The sequence below is a fragment of the Hetaerina americana genome, unplaced genomic scaffold (genome assembly GCF_022747635.1).
Source record: "Hetaerina americana unplaced genomic scaffold, ioHetAmer1.1.p SCAF_17, whole genome shotgun sequence".
Classification (NCBI taxonomy): Eukaryota; Metazoa; Arthropoda; class Insecta; order Odonata; family Calopterygidae; genus Hetaerina; species Hetaerina americana.
In genome coordinates, this window is record NW_027286730.1 from 359,713 (window position 1) to 374,015 (window position 14,303).

The window sequence follows — 14,303 nt, forward strand, 5'->3', positions numbered from 1 at the left end:
GTTTCACCCATGTCCACTATAAAAATAACAATTGACGTACCAATCCGTGTTTGTTTTGATTGGAGTGTGAAGAAAACGGCGATTAATTGAACGTGAATTAACATATCTTCCAGGCATCGTCACTACGACAATTTAAAAATGTGAAAAAATAAAGGTTGACTTTAAAAGTATTTAAACTTGGATATAATATATCATAACATCCTCTTTCGCAATAAGGTATGAGAACGATTCTGTGCTAAATGGTCAAATCCCCCCCGCCAGTGGTGGGACGTTATTTATTTAAGCTTTCTAGACACTTTTAATTCAGGAAAATGGTTACCATCCTTGGAGGAGGAATCAGTGGATTAGCTGCGGCACATTATATGCTAAAGTTTAAAATACAGCCCTCTGGAGTAATCTCTCTCATCGAAGCGGCGCCTGAAGTTGGAGGTTGGATAAAGTCAACTTTGCGGCCTGACAGTACCTTGTTCGAGCACGGACCGAGAACCATACGTCCGAAGGGAAATCAAGGAGCAAATACGTTGGCACTGATAGAGGAATTAGAGTTGAGCAGTAAAGTGAAGCCGATACGGTCTGGCCACCCGGCTACTAGAAACAGACTTGTTTATGTTGACAAACAGCTATACAAACTACCTTCAAGTCTCTCTTCCGTCTTTTTAAAGAGCAAACCGTTCAGCAAGCCGTTGGTTTTTGCAGCTATTACAGACTTAATGTCTCCCAGGAAATCCTGTAAGGATGAACCTATTTACGACTTCGTAGCCCGACGATTTGGGAAGGATATAGCTGAATATGCTATTAGCCCATTGATATGTGGAATTTGTGCAGGAGATGCCAAGGAGGTGTCGGTAAAATTTTTGATGAGGTCGTTGTTTGAGGCAGAGCAAAGACATGGGTCTGTAATTAAGGGTTTGATTTCTTCTATATTCAAAGAAAAGGAAAAACCGAACTTTCATTCAGCACTCGTATCTAAAGCCGCTGACGAGAAATGGAATGTATGGTCATTAGAAGGTGGGTTACAGTTACTTCCCAAAACCCTGGAGAACAGCTTAAGAAACAAAGGAATTTCCATTAATCTCAGTTCCCCCTGTCAATCCATATCCTTTGCTCATAATAAAGTAATCATCAAGGCGAACCAAAGTGAAATAGTTTCTAACCATGTGATCAGTGCCTTACCAGCATGGAAATTAGCTCCCTTGGTAAGCTCTCAACATCCTGAGTTGAGCCACAATTTATCTAGCATTCCTTTCGTTACAGTTGGTGTAGTGAATCTCAAGTTTCCCAAAAATGTGTTAAATGAATCTGCCTTTGGTTTTCTGGTCCCACCTTCACAAAAATTACCAATACTTGGAATAGTTTATGACAGCTGTTGCTTTCCACAAAACGAAGACTGTACTGTCTTAACTGTCATGATGGGGGGCAGATTTTTAAAAGAGCATTTTGGCAAAGTTCTTCATCCGGAAGTTGCTGTACAAACTGCAATAAAACATACCAAAGAAATTCTAGGCATTACTCAGGAGCCTTGTGACTATAACGTATCCATCTTAGAGAATTGTATACCTCAATATATTGTTGGTCATGATGAAAGAATGGACAATATATACAAGTATATTCAAAAACACAAATTGCCCCTTAGCCTAGTTGGTGCGTCATACGAAGGTGTTGGTGTTAATGATGCAATAATGTCATCTCTAAGAGCTGCTCTTAGATTGAAAAAACTAGGTTAAACATTATACATTTGTGACAATTTATTGGGCGACTGGGTAAGCTGTGTTGTACTCTGATTAATCAAATAAAGATATTCAATTATTAGTGGAAATGATTTATTTTACAGAATAATTATAGTTTATCGAGGCTTACAAATTCACATCTAAACAATATTTACAAAAGAACACTCGAAAAGTGATTGCAAAATTTTTTTCACAGAAAATTTCTAATACCATTCTTGCAAATACACTGCGAAGATCTGATTAGATTTGGAATGTGACCAATGGGAGCCAACTCCAGCAACTGTTCACGTCCCCACTGAAAATAAGATAGTATTGGAATAAAGTACATAACCCCATTTATGGTACCCAATAGATTAACACAAATGTGGTAGAGGAAATTTAAAATTTACAAAATGTGGACCTGTGTGAAAAAGAAATAGGCCATTATTGAATGCTGGCCATAAATCTCTCGGAACATCCTGCAAAGTGGAAACTTTTTCTGACTTTGTAGCATGGCAATTTGAGAATGATACAGCTAGATTTGCTATCAGTCCAGTTATAAATGAAATTTGTGTAAAAGATGCCAAGGAGGCACCTGTAAAACTTTTGATCACATCACTGTTTGAAGCAGAGCAAAGGAGTCTGTAATCAAATGTTTGATTTCTTCTATTTTCAAATACAAGTTTCATTCAACACCCATTCTAAAGCCATTCATGAGAAATGGAATTTATGCAAGTGTCAACTCCATTTTGCCAAAATCCATTAGAGTAGGGCTTACAAGTTATAGTGGTTATTGACTGGCCAGCAACATACAGGGAGGAAATTCAGGAAAATATTACGGAGAATGTTTCTGGGAGAGAAACCCCATTTCTCTCTCTGCCAAACATCTGTTAAAAAACATTAAATAATTATCCACCCTGAAGACAACATGGTCAGACCTGACCGTTTGGAAGAGTGAGATATTAAGAAGCATTTCTAAAAATACGCTAATTGTAATAATATAAATATATATGCATCTGGTGTGCTGTTTTGAAATTGTGCAATTTTTGTCATTTTTAGGCTTTGAATATAAATTTATATCAGTACTATGTTCCCTATTTATCTGATATTTTGAGGTAACACAGTTTTTTAAAATTGGGGCTCCATTGGATATTTGGTAAGAACTACAAAAAAAATGCACAATTTAATAACAATGGACAAAGAAGCCATAACTATTTAGTTGCAACGTAGAAAGAACATCTTCAGAATTATTAAGGAGAAAACAAAATGCTATATCATTCCTCTGTTTTCTCTGGTAATTCGACCAATTACTTTTATATTCCTTGATTTGATGGAACTTCTTTCTCATGAAATAGCAAGTAACTTAGATATTTCACATGTTTATTCCATGATCTGGATTTTCTGAAAAACGGCATCAGGTGGAACATATTGGATGGACAATGTGCATATGGCGCTGTGCAGTTGGGGAGGGGATTTCAGCCTCTGAGCAGATGAAATAGTTGGAAATTACAGAGCCATTGACTAGCATGGGTGATGTTCTGCCAATCTGTGGCTAATATTTTTAGCACATAGGGGAGGGGGAAATGTTCAAAATTTTGTTTATGATTATTTTAATCATAGAAATGCTTTTTAACCCCTGACACTTATAAGATGTATCTAAGAAAATACTTAGAAAAATATCATTAACCATACCAGAGACAAATTTGAAAAAATACAAAAGCGCAGGGTCTACAAGTTGTAGCGTGCGATGACTGCCCAGCAACATATGAGGGAGGATCTTCAGGGGAAAAGGTTATGAAGCATGTATCTGGGAGAGGCATTTCCCTTTTTCCCAAACATCTGTTCAAAAATAAATATTCACTTAATTTTGTACGTTCATTTTCCACCATGAAGATAAGGGGCGGCCTCACTTCGAAAGTGTGAGATTTTAAAAAGAATTTCCAAAAAAAAACAATTTTAAACGATTTTTTGAACACCTCAATCCTGTGTTGTGGAAAACCTTGACGAACTTAGTGGAACAGGAATCCTGTTTCCCACCTCTCCATCCAAATCACAAGCTACAATCAATAGCACTAAATACCAACCCTTACCTACGTGTATACCTAAACGACACCATATATACCTGCCCTCTGAGTGTTTTGTTCACCTGATATATTATTTTATTTTACTCTGGTGAAGACGACATACCAGCATATTTCACTTCATCGAAGGCTTTCCTTGCCTTCTTCAGCTCTTCGTTCATCGTTAGGAGATCTTTCACTCTTGCGTACTTTCTTTGATCTTTTCGGACTAAAAATACTATGTCTTCTACTTGTACGCGGCCGGTTCTTCCGATTTCCATTGCTTTATGGGTCTGAAATAGCAAACCATTATGAATATCATAGAGTAAAAAAATATTGTTCAAAATAATAAAATTGCAATAATACCATTTCTGTGATAAATTCAATTACTAGATCTTCCAATAAATCCACGCTTTCCGTGTAGGGGTTTTGATCATCACCGAATCCAAACATCATGCAACGTAATTCCTTCGAAAACAAACGTTTTCGCCCAGAAAGAGTTGCACCCAATGGAATTTCTGTTTCTTCTTCTTCAAACTAAACAAAGCAACGAACTCCAGAGTAAATAAATGAAAGTTTTACATAATAAATTTGAATGCCAAACACTGCCAAATAAGTCTCAATGTCACCAGTCCAGTAGACACACAAAAACTAAAAGACCGTTTAGTTAAATAAAAATATCGCGAGTTAGAAATATCTACCTGGTCAAATGCATCGTCAATATTAGTCATCCTGAAAAATTAAAAACGATGTTGATTTCAGTCACTGTCTACTACGAGAATTCCAAACAAAAAACAGACCTTTAGTAATGTCACTTCCAATTATATCGGGTTACTATTTTTTCCCAATTAATACAATCAATTTATTCTTCATTGCTCTTAATGTAATACTTTTTATTTGAAAACTTAAGTGTGGCTATGATTACTTCAATTGACAGTATCAAACACAAGTATTACCTTGATGATGCCGCTTACACCACAATGATAAATCCGTTGTTAACAGCACTATCGACGCTTCTAACTACTCATTTGTTAGAATTGATAGCCTTCCGTAGGAGAGAGTAGCGGCGTAACATCATAGAGGAGACGCGAAATAAGGAAAAGACACAAGCAATTCCAACTTCTTATATTTTTATGAATTCACTATCGGCGATCTCGGAACAATTCCCTGATTGAGTCTCTCTGCCAGCCGCTATTTTCACATACCGGCCTGGGTGACTTTTTCTCAACAATTAATATTGATGGAGATTTTGTACAATGTAATGGGAAAAATAAGTAGTTTTGTCAAAGCTTTTCCCAATCAATTACCTTAATCAACGCTTATTTATTAATTATTGGTCATGTTAATAAGAGAGGGATATATTTTTTCTGTATTCACGGCCATGCAATGCCCGTTTTTCTACTTAATGTCATCTGATCACCCCTTTTGTCATGTTTGCCTCTAAACGAGGAAGTCAATTTCTCTGCAATATATTATAGATGTACGTAAAAATCGAGGCATGTTCGCAATTTGCGCGTTGTAATTACCATCTTTGTGAGTAATTGAGAACTAGGTCAACTAACATGGTAAGGGCATCTTAACCAAGCAACTTTCCTGCTTGACGAAAGCAGTAGCGCCATTTCGCACAACAACACGCTTGCCAACCCCAGATTATTTTTGACGTTTGACTTCCAAATTTGAGCATAGATGGCTCTCCAATGCAAGGTGTTTCATTAAGAAAATTACGAGTTTCGTCTTAATGTTTATGACACATCTAAAGCCTGTAATCCCTGTAATAATCAATTAAAACCAAACTTCCTAAGGAATAATTCAAATAAGTAAACTCTAAGCCGACTAATGTTAGGTTCGTCAGTTACTTGAAGCAAGGTTAGTGTCAAAATTAAAATCAGCCATTCAAACAATTTTGTAAACATTGAATATGTTGAAAGTTTGTGTCATTTTCAAACTATAGAAATGTCTCCGGAATAGTTTAGAGTACTTTAATATTCAATTCTAACGGATTTCCACATGTTAAATTTTCATTTGAGGTATGTTTTCGTTCGTGCACACTGAATTCAGTGTAATTGAATGTTTTGCAGCGTTATGATCACTTCACTTGAAATGCATTTATTTTGCGCATTAGCTATGTTATTCAAAACTTGCATAATTAAGTGATTATTAAAGCAAGTGGTAGCTATTAATTCATTGTTGGACCAAAAATCCTGGCGGAAAGTTTGTTTTGACTTCCATTATGACGATGCTACATAGCATACCAAAAATTTAAAGTTCTACTTGTTCTTTCTGAATGTGCCTACATTGGCACTTGTGAATTTTACTATATAAAGTTAAATTTATTCTACCTTGAAACATTTTATAGATGATGGGGTTTTCTTATGAAAAGCGACCCCTTAAAAGACCTCGGCTGGGCCCTCCAGATGTATATCCGCAAGACCCTAAGCAGAAAGAAGTATGTAATGAACCATGTCCTGTTTTAAAAGAACTGCATAATCAGAGGAATGCTAGTTTTAAGTACCTGGCATCAACAATTAATTGTAAAATATTTTCAGGATGAGTTGACAACAGTTAATGTCAAACATGGATTTACTACGCTTCCACAATTGGCTGAGGAGTTTGGTACTGCAAGAAATAGTAATATAAGTGCCTCTAAGGTACGTAAAGATGAATTACATAACTGCTAATCATTATGAATTACGATTAATGAAATTAGTCCTATTATAATTTTTCAATCAGGTTGGTGCATACTTCAATGCCATACTCTCAAAAAAAGAAGAACTAAACACTCTTCCTGATACAGGAAGAAAGAGGCAGCAAATAAACCCGAAAGATAATTTTTGGCCTGCCACGGCTCGGACTAAAAATGCTATTGAAGCATGGTTCAAAGATTTGGCTGGGAGTAAACCACTTAGTAGCCTATCTAAAAAGGTTCGTTTTGCTTTTTATAAGTTGTTTTAGTTTTTTAAGTGTTAGTGTTTAAATTGCTCTTTCACTTTTTTTATAGGCTCCAAATTTTAATAAAAAGGAAGAAATTTTCACAATGCTGTGTGAATATCAAGTACCAATGCTTAGAGCTGCATGGTTCATCAAATTAAGTTCAGCATACACTGTTGCAGTTTCAGAGGCCAAGATAAAGAAACGTCAACTTCCAGATCCCTCCCAAGGTAATTTAATATGAGCTTATCGATGTAGTACTTTCTCTTCATTTCAGTTATGAGAATTCAGGTACAAGAACCACCAATTCTTTAGACTCAGTGGTGAAGAAATTTTTTTGATATTGTGGTTGGAAGCAACCTTACTTTTTTGCTTACATTGAGGAGTGTAAACAAAAACCCTCTTAATGATTCCCCCAGTATCACTCATACCTTTACTTATCTATTAAAATGTGCAAAGTCAAACATGTTAAAAGAGGACTGTTGATTTTTATTGATTTAATTTCATTTGTGTATCATCCCTGGTACGTTTATCAAAACGTGATGTCCTTTTCGTATAGTATTTAGTTTAATTTACAACTTGATACCACAATGTTGGTTGCTCCAAAGATTAGTTTCATGGGTGAGAATAAAACTCCTTGGAGCTAACCCCCAAGGTAGGTAAACTTCATACATTTAGGTGAGTCAGCCAGTTCATTTCTCTGTATTGGAAGAAGGGACCATTTGGTCTCAATTTCGCCCAAATAAAGACCCTTTCTATCTATCTACTACCTTTGGTTTCCCAGGAAAATCATCTGCATGATGAATGTCACAGCTTGAGTGAAAGTGGTAAAAATGTTGTGTCCAAAGTTACCATGATTCAAGCCAGAGCCCTCCAGTCAGTATTCCGAGAACTGGCCATCCGTCTGTGGTGAACAATGAACTGCTCCAGAAAGCCCAGATGGATTGCCAGTTCTTGGACATCATGGACATTTGTCCGTTCACTCTAAAACAAACGATACCATTGATGCACCAACTGTCACTCATCCCTTAGTCAGTGCACAGCTTGCATTTCCCAATGAATGTCAACAGCTTTGAAGTTTATTGCCTGTAAAAACTTTATCACTGAACAAACTTCAAATTTGGCGGGAATTACAATTTTACTGCTAATTTTGACTTGCTACTGTAAACAAACAAGCGCTACAGCCTTTCAAACACTGCAGTTCAAGGTGTACTGCCCTAGTGTGTGAGTCAATACAGTTAAAATTTGGCTCCACCCACTACTTAGCTTGCTACATGCAAACGTATATGTAAGTTACTTTCTTGACAGTCCTTGTATGTAATCTGTGCTCATCCTTTTGCCTCAAAGACCAGGTCTTGGATCGACTTGGTACTACACACTCCATATTTTAGCTTTTCCTCATATTTTATTTTTGTGTTAACTTAGTTACATAGTGTTATTAATAATCAAATCTAATTTTTTAAAAATATTTTATAGCAAACTAATGCATGTACCTAGTTATGTACATATGTGGAGAAAACAATGTTGTTTTAAATTTAAGAATGTATTTAAAGCTTAGAATGCTCCTATTCATCGTAATAAGCCTTGAAATTTAAAGGAAGCCACTTGAGGCCAAATTGTATGTTGTTGTTTTTGCCAAAATCAGCTTCCTTGTTTGGTGAGCCTTTTCCAATTGTGCCCTCTAACAGTTTTCTAATACAGATATTTAACATGTCTACTAAGAACCAAAACCCTGCGTCATGCTATGTTTGAACTTCTAGAATTTACCTTTTTCTTTCTTGACTTCAATCTTTTATACCTAATATTTATCTCCAAGAGCACATTAGTTTAAGGCATAGTAAAAATTAGGTCAACCTTGCAAAAGATACTACCCGGGTAAATTATCATATTCCGATTCACCTACTCTTGCACTTACTCATTGGCTCACAGCAATAGCCATCTGATTTTCCTGGCTAAGATCAAAAAGGAACATTTGGAAATGGTATTCCATCATTAACCCCTCAAGCCGGTATAGGTATTTAAATGTTTGGGCTCCACTCGAGGTATTTAATTTTTCCAAAATCTCTCCGCTGCAGCATTGTAGAAAATAATTTGTATCTTTATAAATATTTATTCTAAAATTTTAAAGTAATACCTTATGTTAAATTGCTTATTCCATTTAGTAAAAATTTTACTTATGTCATGTTTTATATTTTCACTTTTTTATTCGCCTTTAAGTTTCGAACCTCCAGTCTAAATGTTCATTTTTATATGACATAATTTGAAACAATCCTCTAAATATAGGCCTGCATTGCAGTTGGGGCACCAGTACACTGTATCCCTCCTTTTTACTTCGTGCGGAGTACACCTGACATCTTCTTTGAGTCCTGGACTTCTTCCCGTTCGGCCGTATCTTTTCAACAAAGTGCCTCTCAACCAATCTTCCTCACTTGAACTTGCACTATCACATCCAATACTCACTTCTCTTTCTCCATCCAGATGTTCAACTAAACTCTCTATATTATCTTCACTCAAAAAAAGCTTATCTTTATCGGAATCCATTATGGGGGTTATATACAAGGCTTTTTTACTTCTCTTTCTCAAGAAAGAAATCTAAAAACTGAGACTATAGACTGTGGTGAGGCCTTTTGCCCTCACAACTGTTATGAGGAAACAGATGGAAAGAATGATACACAAATGGTTCCAGAGAAATTAGATAGGGAGATCATATCAAGCAATAAAGGCAAACAGAACCTGAGGACAAAGCGTTAATGCAAAGAAATGACTTATCTCATAACGACCACTTGATAGATTTATCTTCATGATAGAGTGCCTTTTCATGTGGCCAAAACAGAATTATTAGCATGACTCATTATCTATGAGGCCTCGGGAAACCTTATATATTTAAAAAATATGGTGGTGCTGCAGAAAAAAATTCCAAACCGAGGGACATATGGCATACGTCGATCCATGGATAAGGCCTGTCAACTGCAACGTATCACGTGCTGAGGGGTTAACATCTCAGTTACTTAGAATCCAGGAGGTATGGAAATATCCACTTTGCCACCATCAGAGCTCATGCTGTTTATAACTATGTGATTTGTACGTAGGCAGTGTCCTTAGAAATGTTCTATTTAGGCTGTAGCCGATATGGCCTGACAATATGACACCTTCCTTAGCTGTATCATCAGCTTATAATGCTTCATGATTTGCAATCAGCCAGCAGTTACAGATGAGTGGAAAAGTGTATACTATGTGCAGTTCACCTTTTGATTCACGAGTTTGTCATTGCATAGAAAGAACGATAAACCTTCCTAAAAAATTGGTAAATTCAAAAAGTTTCAGGCAAGTGCATAATGCCTTGCATTAATTCTGCATTAAGAAGTGCCCATTAACCCAAATAAAAGTAATGATTAATGAAAATAATTTGATAAGTCAGTGCTTTTCAGAACTTAAAGCTTCTGCTATTTTTCTTAAATATTGATTGTAATATAACCTATTGTCATGGCTAATGTTGTTGGCTGATAAAAATTTTGCCTGTATTTAGGAGAGTATCTACAGAAGAGAGATGTTCGTGCACATTCCTATGACTAATTCATGAATTATCCATTGGTCCAAGTATAAGGCATTCCCTCTCCTCGCATTCACTCCTGTTAATTCCCCTACTGCCACAATGTTTACAACTAATGACATTTAATTCGTAGGGAAAAATGTTTTACTACTACACAATACCAGTTTACTTACATAACTTAAAATCATAACATTTCATTACTCTAGAGGTCTTAATAATTAGTTTGCCAAAACATTTCTCCCTGTAATCAAGACACAAGCAAGCACCTAATCAAGACACAAGCAAGCACCTGTGTGTACTTACTTACTCTGCCATCATTGGAGCAATTTTAATTGCAGTGACAGAGCCATTTTAAAAAAGGAGAGTCGTCAAGTGATAGTGCTAAATAAATTATTTGGTAAACATTGCTGAATTTTCATCATATAAGTAGTGTAATTTATGTAGATATAGAGGCTTGTTGTATCAAATGTTCGGGAATTTGGGAAATCAGTTGCCTTCATTTGTTGGTGCTATCTGAGGCTCATGGGAGAGAGGATTAGGAAGTGTAAGGACAACTGATAACCTGTCCAACAGTAGACCTTGTGCCGCTCTCTAGAGTGGTACATTTTCTACCACCAAGGCACGTATACCATCTGTCACCCAGAATTCTGTGGCTGATGGTATTACAGCCACATGAATCATCACAGTTGATTTTTCTATTTCTCGCACTTTTGATGTCAAGGCTTAAGAACTGTATTAGGTATAAGAACATTGTAGTCCCTTTTATAATTAGTTATTTACTTATAATGTATTTGATTTTATGATTTTGCTTACCAGAATGGACCCAGACTCTCATTAAGTTCCTCAAAGACCAACTGCAGAAGCTTCAGGAATATTATCATTCATCAAGTGGTTGTTCAAGTATTGGTGGAGCAGCACCCAATGCCTCCCCTTCTGGGCCTCCCCATCTGCCTGCCTCAACATTTTCCTCCATTACTGGCAGCCCTAATTGTGAAGAGCATGGGCCTGCCAGACGGCAGTGGCAGTACTGCATACAACTTGCAAGCCACCTTTATGAGGTGGGTTAATACTGGTTTGGGATTTGTTTTATTTGGAATCCACAAAAATATTTTGCGCTTATAAATTGAGAAAGTAATGCTTTTTCAAGAAAACCTAAATTCAGCTTTTAACATAGTCACTAAATAATGAGACTTTTTTTGGGTCAATGATTCAGTGTACAGCATGTTGAAGTTGACTTATTGACCACATACATAGTCTAGAGAGAATAAATTTTGCATTTGATTGAATTGATTTCTAAAACATGTACTCAATCAGTCATCTATTTGTTTGAATGCACATTTAATGTTTCATTTTCAACATGGAATTTGAAGCTAACTTTACATTTTTTCTCGTCTTCAATTTATACTTGACCAACCATTGTAGTCATGTTAAGCTAAAAAAAATTTTGATTAATCCATGGATATAGCTATAGGTGTAAATTATTCTAGATTTGAATGTGCAGTAAACTCTTGATTATCCTAGGGCAAATTATGCATTTTACTGATTATCCATTTTATTCTTCTTCACAGGAACTAAAAATTGTGATAAAATCAAAATCGTAAAGATAATTGAAACCTTTTTAACTTCAATATACTTCTGAAAAAAACACAATTTTGAAAAACACACCTCGACTTACCAAAAAGTTTTTAATTTAAACATTTTTATACTCTTCGTACTTTCACGTTATCATTTCCTTCATATTAATTAGCCCTGAGCATTACATATTCTCCTTTAAGGCATGAAAAAATATAGTTAAACAAATTATGCAATGAATAAGTCAACAGCTGAATACACTGCAGTATTTTAATCTGTAATTTTGTTTTCTCTGATTTTAATTCACATTCCAGGTTGGTTCATTCTGCAATAGAAGAAAAGATGAAAATTATTCACATTCTTGAATAATTTTTGTATAATTTTCTTTGAAAAAACATTGTTAGTTTATTTTTTCAGTATGGAGTGCATTAGCGTATTTATCATTAATTTATATGAAAAAAATTGTTTCCCTTAATGAGGGTTTTGCTTTTTAAGAAAGATCCCGGGATGAATCATGCACATTGTGTGAGGTTTCCCTGTAGATGAAAATAATAGAACCACCTTCAGTGCTGTGAACTCACACCATGTCATAAACTTCATGGTAGTTAGCTTTGGGGCAAGAAAGTCTGATTAATCGTGGTAAATGTGGGAAATTTCTCCTTGTTTTTATTAGTGAATTTGTCTGGAAATCTTGATGAATCTGTCATCACAGCTTGTACTCATGATAAAGCCAAATGGTAAATATATGATGAGTGTTTGCTATTTGTCTTTCAAATCTAATTTGTGTTGCCTTCATCATCTCTAACTTCACTACTTCAGTCTGGTGGTAAAGGTGGCAAATAATCAATGCAGCTTTTTTTAATAAAAATGTACACTTGGCTGTAATTTAGATGCATAAGTTTATTGTAAATTAATCCATAAATTACAGGAAGGCCTATTGGAGCAACAAGAGTTTCTTCAATGGATATTAGAGCTTCTGGATAAAGTTAGAACGACAGATGATGGAATTCTCAGGCTAATTCTCCCGTTGGCTTTACAATATCTTGATGAATTTGTTCGCTCTGAACTTCTTGCTCGAAAGTTAGCACATGCTTGTGCTCGTAAGTTGGCCCGTCTATGTGCTGACCATCCAGTAACTACTTCTACATCTAATACCAATTCATCACGCTCTGGAAGCACTGGGAATGAAGATCGCCGCAGGTATGACATTATACATTTGTCTAATGATTGCCTGAAGGAACTAGCTAAGTAAATTTTTTCAGCTATCACTTTATTCCTCAAGTAAATTTCCTCATGGGAAAATGTTGAAACTAGAGATCAAAAAAGGACTGCCTACTTTAATCTTAGAGTCAGTATTATAGTTATTCAGTTAATCACCTCTCATTATTTTCAGTCTAGCTGGTCCTAACAAATTTATTTAGCATATGCCTGTGTCTCAATAGGATACATGTGTAAAAGTTTAATGTTATTTAATTTCAAATATCCATTTTAAATGATGATAGAGACTGACAGTATTCTCACAAGGAATAAATGGCATTGTGGTTGGTAGATGATGGTTAATGCTGGTGAATGGGAATTGCTACATTTATATTATGTGCATTGATAAAATCGTTATGCAATGCCTCAACATTATCGCTGATGAAAAGATTCATAATTTTTTGTTTGGAAAATCACAACACTCCCCAAATTGACAAAAAATGAGGAAATATTGAATTATAGTTGGTTTTTCAGATTGCTCTCCAAAGCAGTAAGAGGGTATTAGAAGCCTTTAAAACCCTATATCTCTCAGGGTTTCTATTGTTTGGGTAAACAAAAGAAATTCTTCTTTGTACAATTATTTTTGTCCCAAACTGTTAACCCAGCTATTACTCTATACTATTAATTACTATATTATTAATCTCTGACCCAACCAAATTAATGTTTAAATGCTTATGAATAATCATGTAGTTATGATTGGTGTTTGATATGTATTCAAATTTTACTTATATTTATTAGTTTTCTCACAACGTATTATGAAAGAATGATAAAATGTAGTTCATGTCAAAGTAAATTTTATTTTGTACTTTTGTAATTACATATTTGTTGAAATAAACAAAAACTGTAGCTTAAATAAATCAAATATTGTACATGTTCTAATCATGAAGCTTTTATTTTCAGTGGTAATCAATCATGCGCGCTCACACGACCGAGCTCTGTGTCTTCTTCTCTGAGTGAATATTTAAACTGCCCATTGCATCGAGAAGTTATTCTTGCTCTTAGTACAATCATACAAGTGAGTCCAAAATTTCAGTCCTAATTAGTCTACAATATAACTTATATGATTATCTCTCATTTTCTATTACTCCTGGGGTAATCAAGTATTATTTAATTATTAAGAAATATTATAATATTAATTATTTAAAATTCTTATTTACTGTTGTGAAGTTAAATGTTTGGTGGAATGTCAATATAAGAACAGCTAAAAAATTGTTTGGCACGTGAAGTGTT

The 14,303-nt window shown here is 35.2% G+C and overlaps 3 protein-coding genes across 5 annotated transcripts in view; 2 read left to right on the forward strand and 1 right to left on the reverse strand.

Annotated features, from left to right (window-relative positions):
* Window positions 1–48: 48 nt before the first annotated feature.
* On the forward strand, window positions 49–1,852 carry Ppox (protoporphyrinogen oxidase). Of its 2 annotated transcripts, none has more exons than XM_071584217.1 (2): window positions 49–216; window positions 293–1,852. In XM_071584217.1, exon 2 carries the CDS (start codon window positions 312–314, stop codon window positions 1,722–1,724), a length of 1,413 nt encoding a protein of 470 aa, XP_071440318.1. In that variant the 5' UTR covers window positions 49–216; window positions 293–311; the 3' UTR covers window positions 1,725–1,852. The 2 variants fall into 2 exon arrangements, with proteins under 2 accessions (XP_071440318.1, XP_071440319.1); XM_071584218.1 differs by having other exon boundaries at window positions 308–1,852.
* Window positions 1,804–4,895, reverse strand: Taf13 (TATA-box binding protein associated factor 13). Of its 2 annotated transcripts, none has more exons than XM_071584220.1 (5): window positions 4,723–4,862; window positions 4,468–4,498; window positions 4,133–4,303; window positions 3,894–4,059; window positions 1,804–2,022 (listed from the first exon to the last, which is right to left on the reverse strand). In XM_071584220.1, exons 2-5 carry the CDS (start codon window positions 4,495–4,497, stop codon window positions 2,012–2,014), a joined length of 378 nt encoding a protein of 125 aa, XP_071440321.1. In that variant the 5' UTR covers window position 4,498; window positions 4,723–4,862; the 3' UTR covers window positions 1,804–2,011. The 2 variants fall into 2 exon arrangements, with proteins under 2 accessions (XP_071440321.1, XP_071440320.1); XM_071584219.1 differs by lacking the exon at window positions 1,804–2,022 and adding an exon at window positions 3,021–3,258 and having other exon boundaries at window positions 4,723–4,895.
* Window positions 4,896–5,542: 647 nt separating this feature from the next.
* Window positions 5,543–14,303, forward strand: part of LOC139687106 (mediator of RNA polymerase II transcription subunit 12-like protein) — a 74,013-nt gene continuing 65,252 nt past the window's right edge. The window contains exons 1-8 of the mRNA XM_071584221.1: window positions 5,543–5,632; window positions 6,123–6,212; window positions 6,313–6,414; window positions 6,497–6,688; window positions 6,765–6,924; window positions 11,061–11,302; window positions 12,745–13,016; window positions 13,974–14,088. Of these exons, the coding sequence (XP_071440322.1) occupies window positions 6,123–6,212; window positions 6,313–6,414; window positions 6,497–6,688; window positions 6,765–6,924; window positions 11,061–11,302; window positions 12,745–13,016; window positions 13,974–14,088 (1,173 nt within the window). The 5' untranslated portion in view covers window positions 5,543–5,632. The remainder of the gene's footprint in view (window positions 5,633–6,122; window positions 6,213–6,312; window positions 6,415–6,496; window positions 6,689–6,764; window positions 6,925–11,060; window positions 11,303–12,744; window positions 13,017–13,973; window positions 14,089–14,303) is intronic.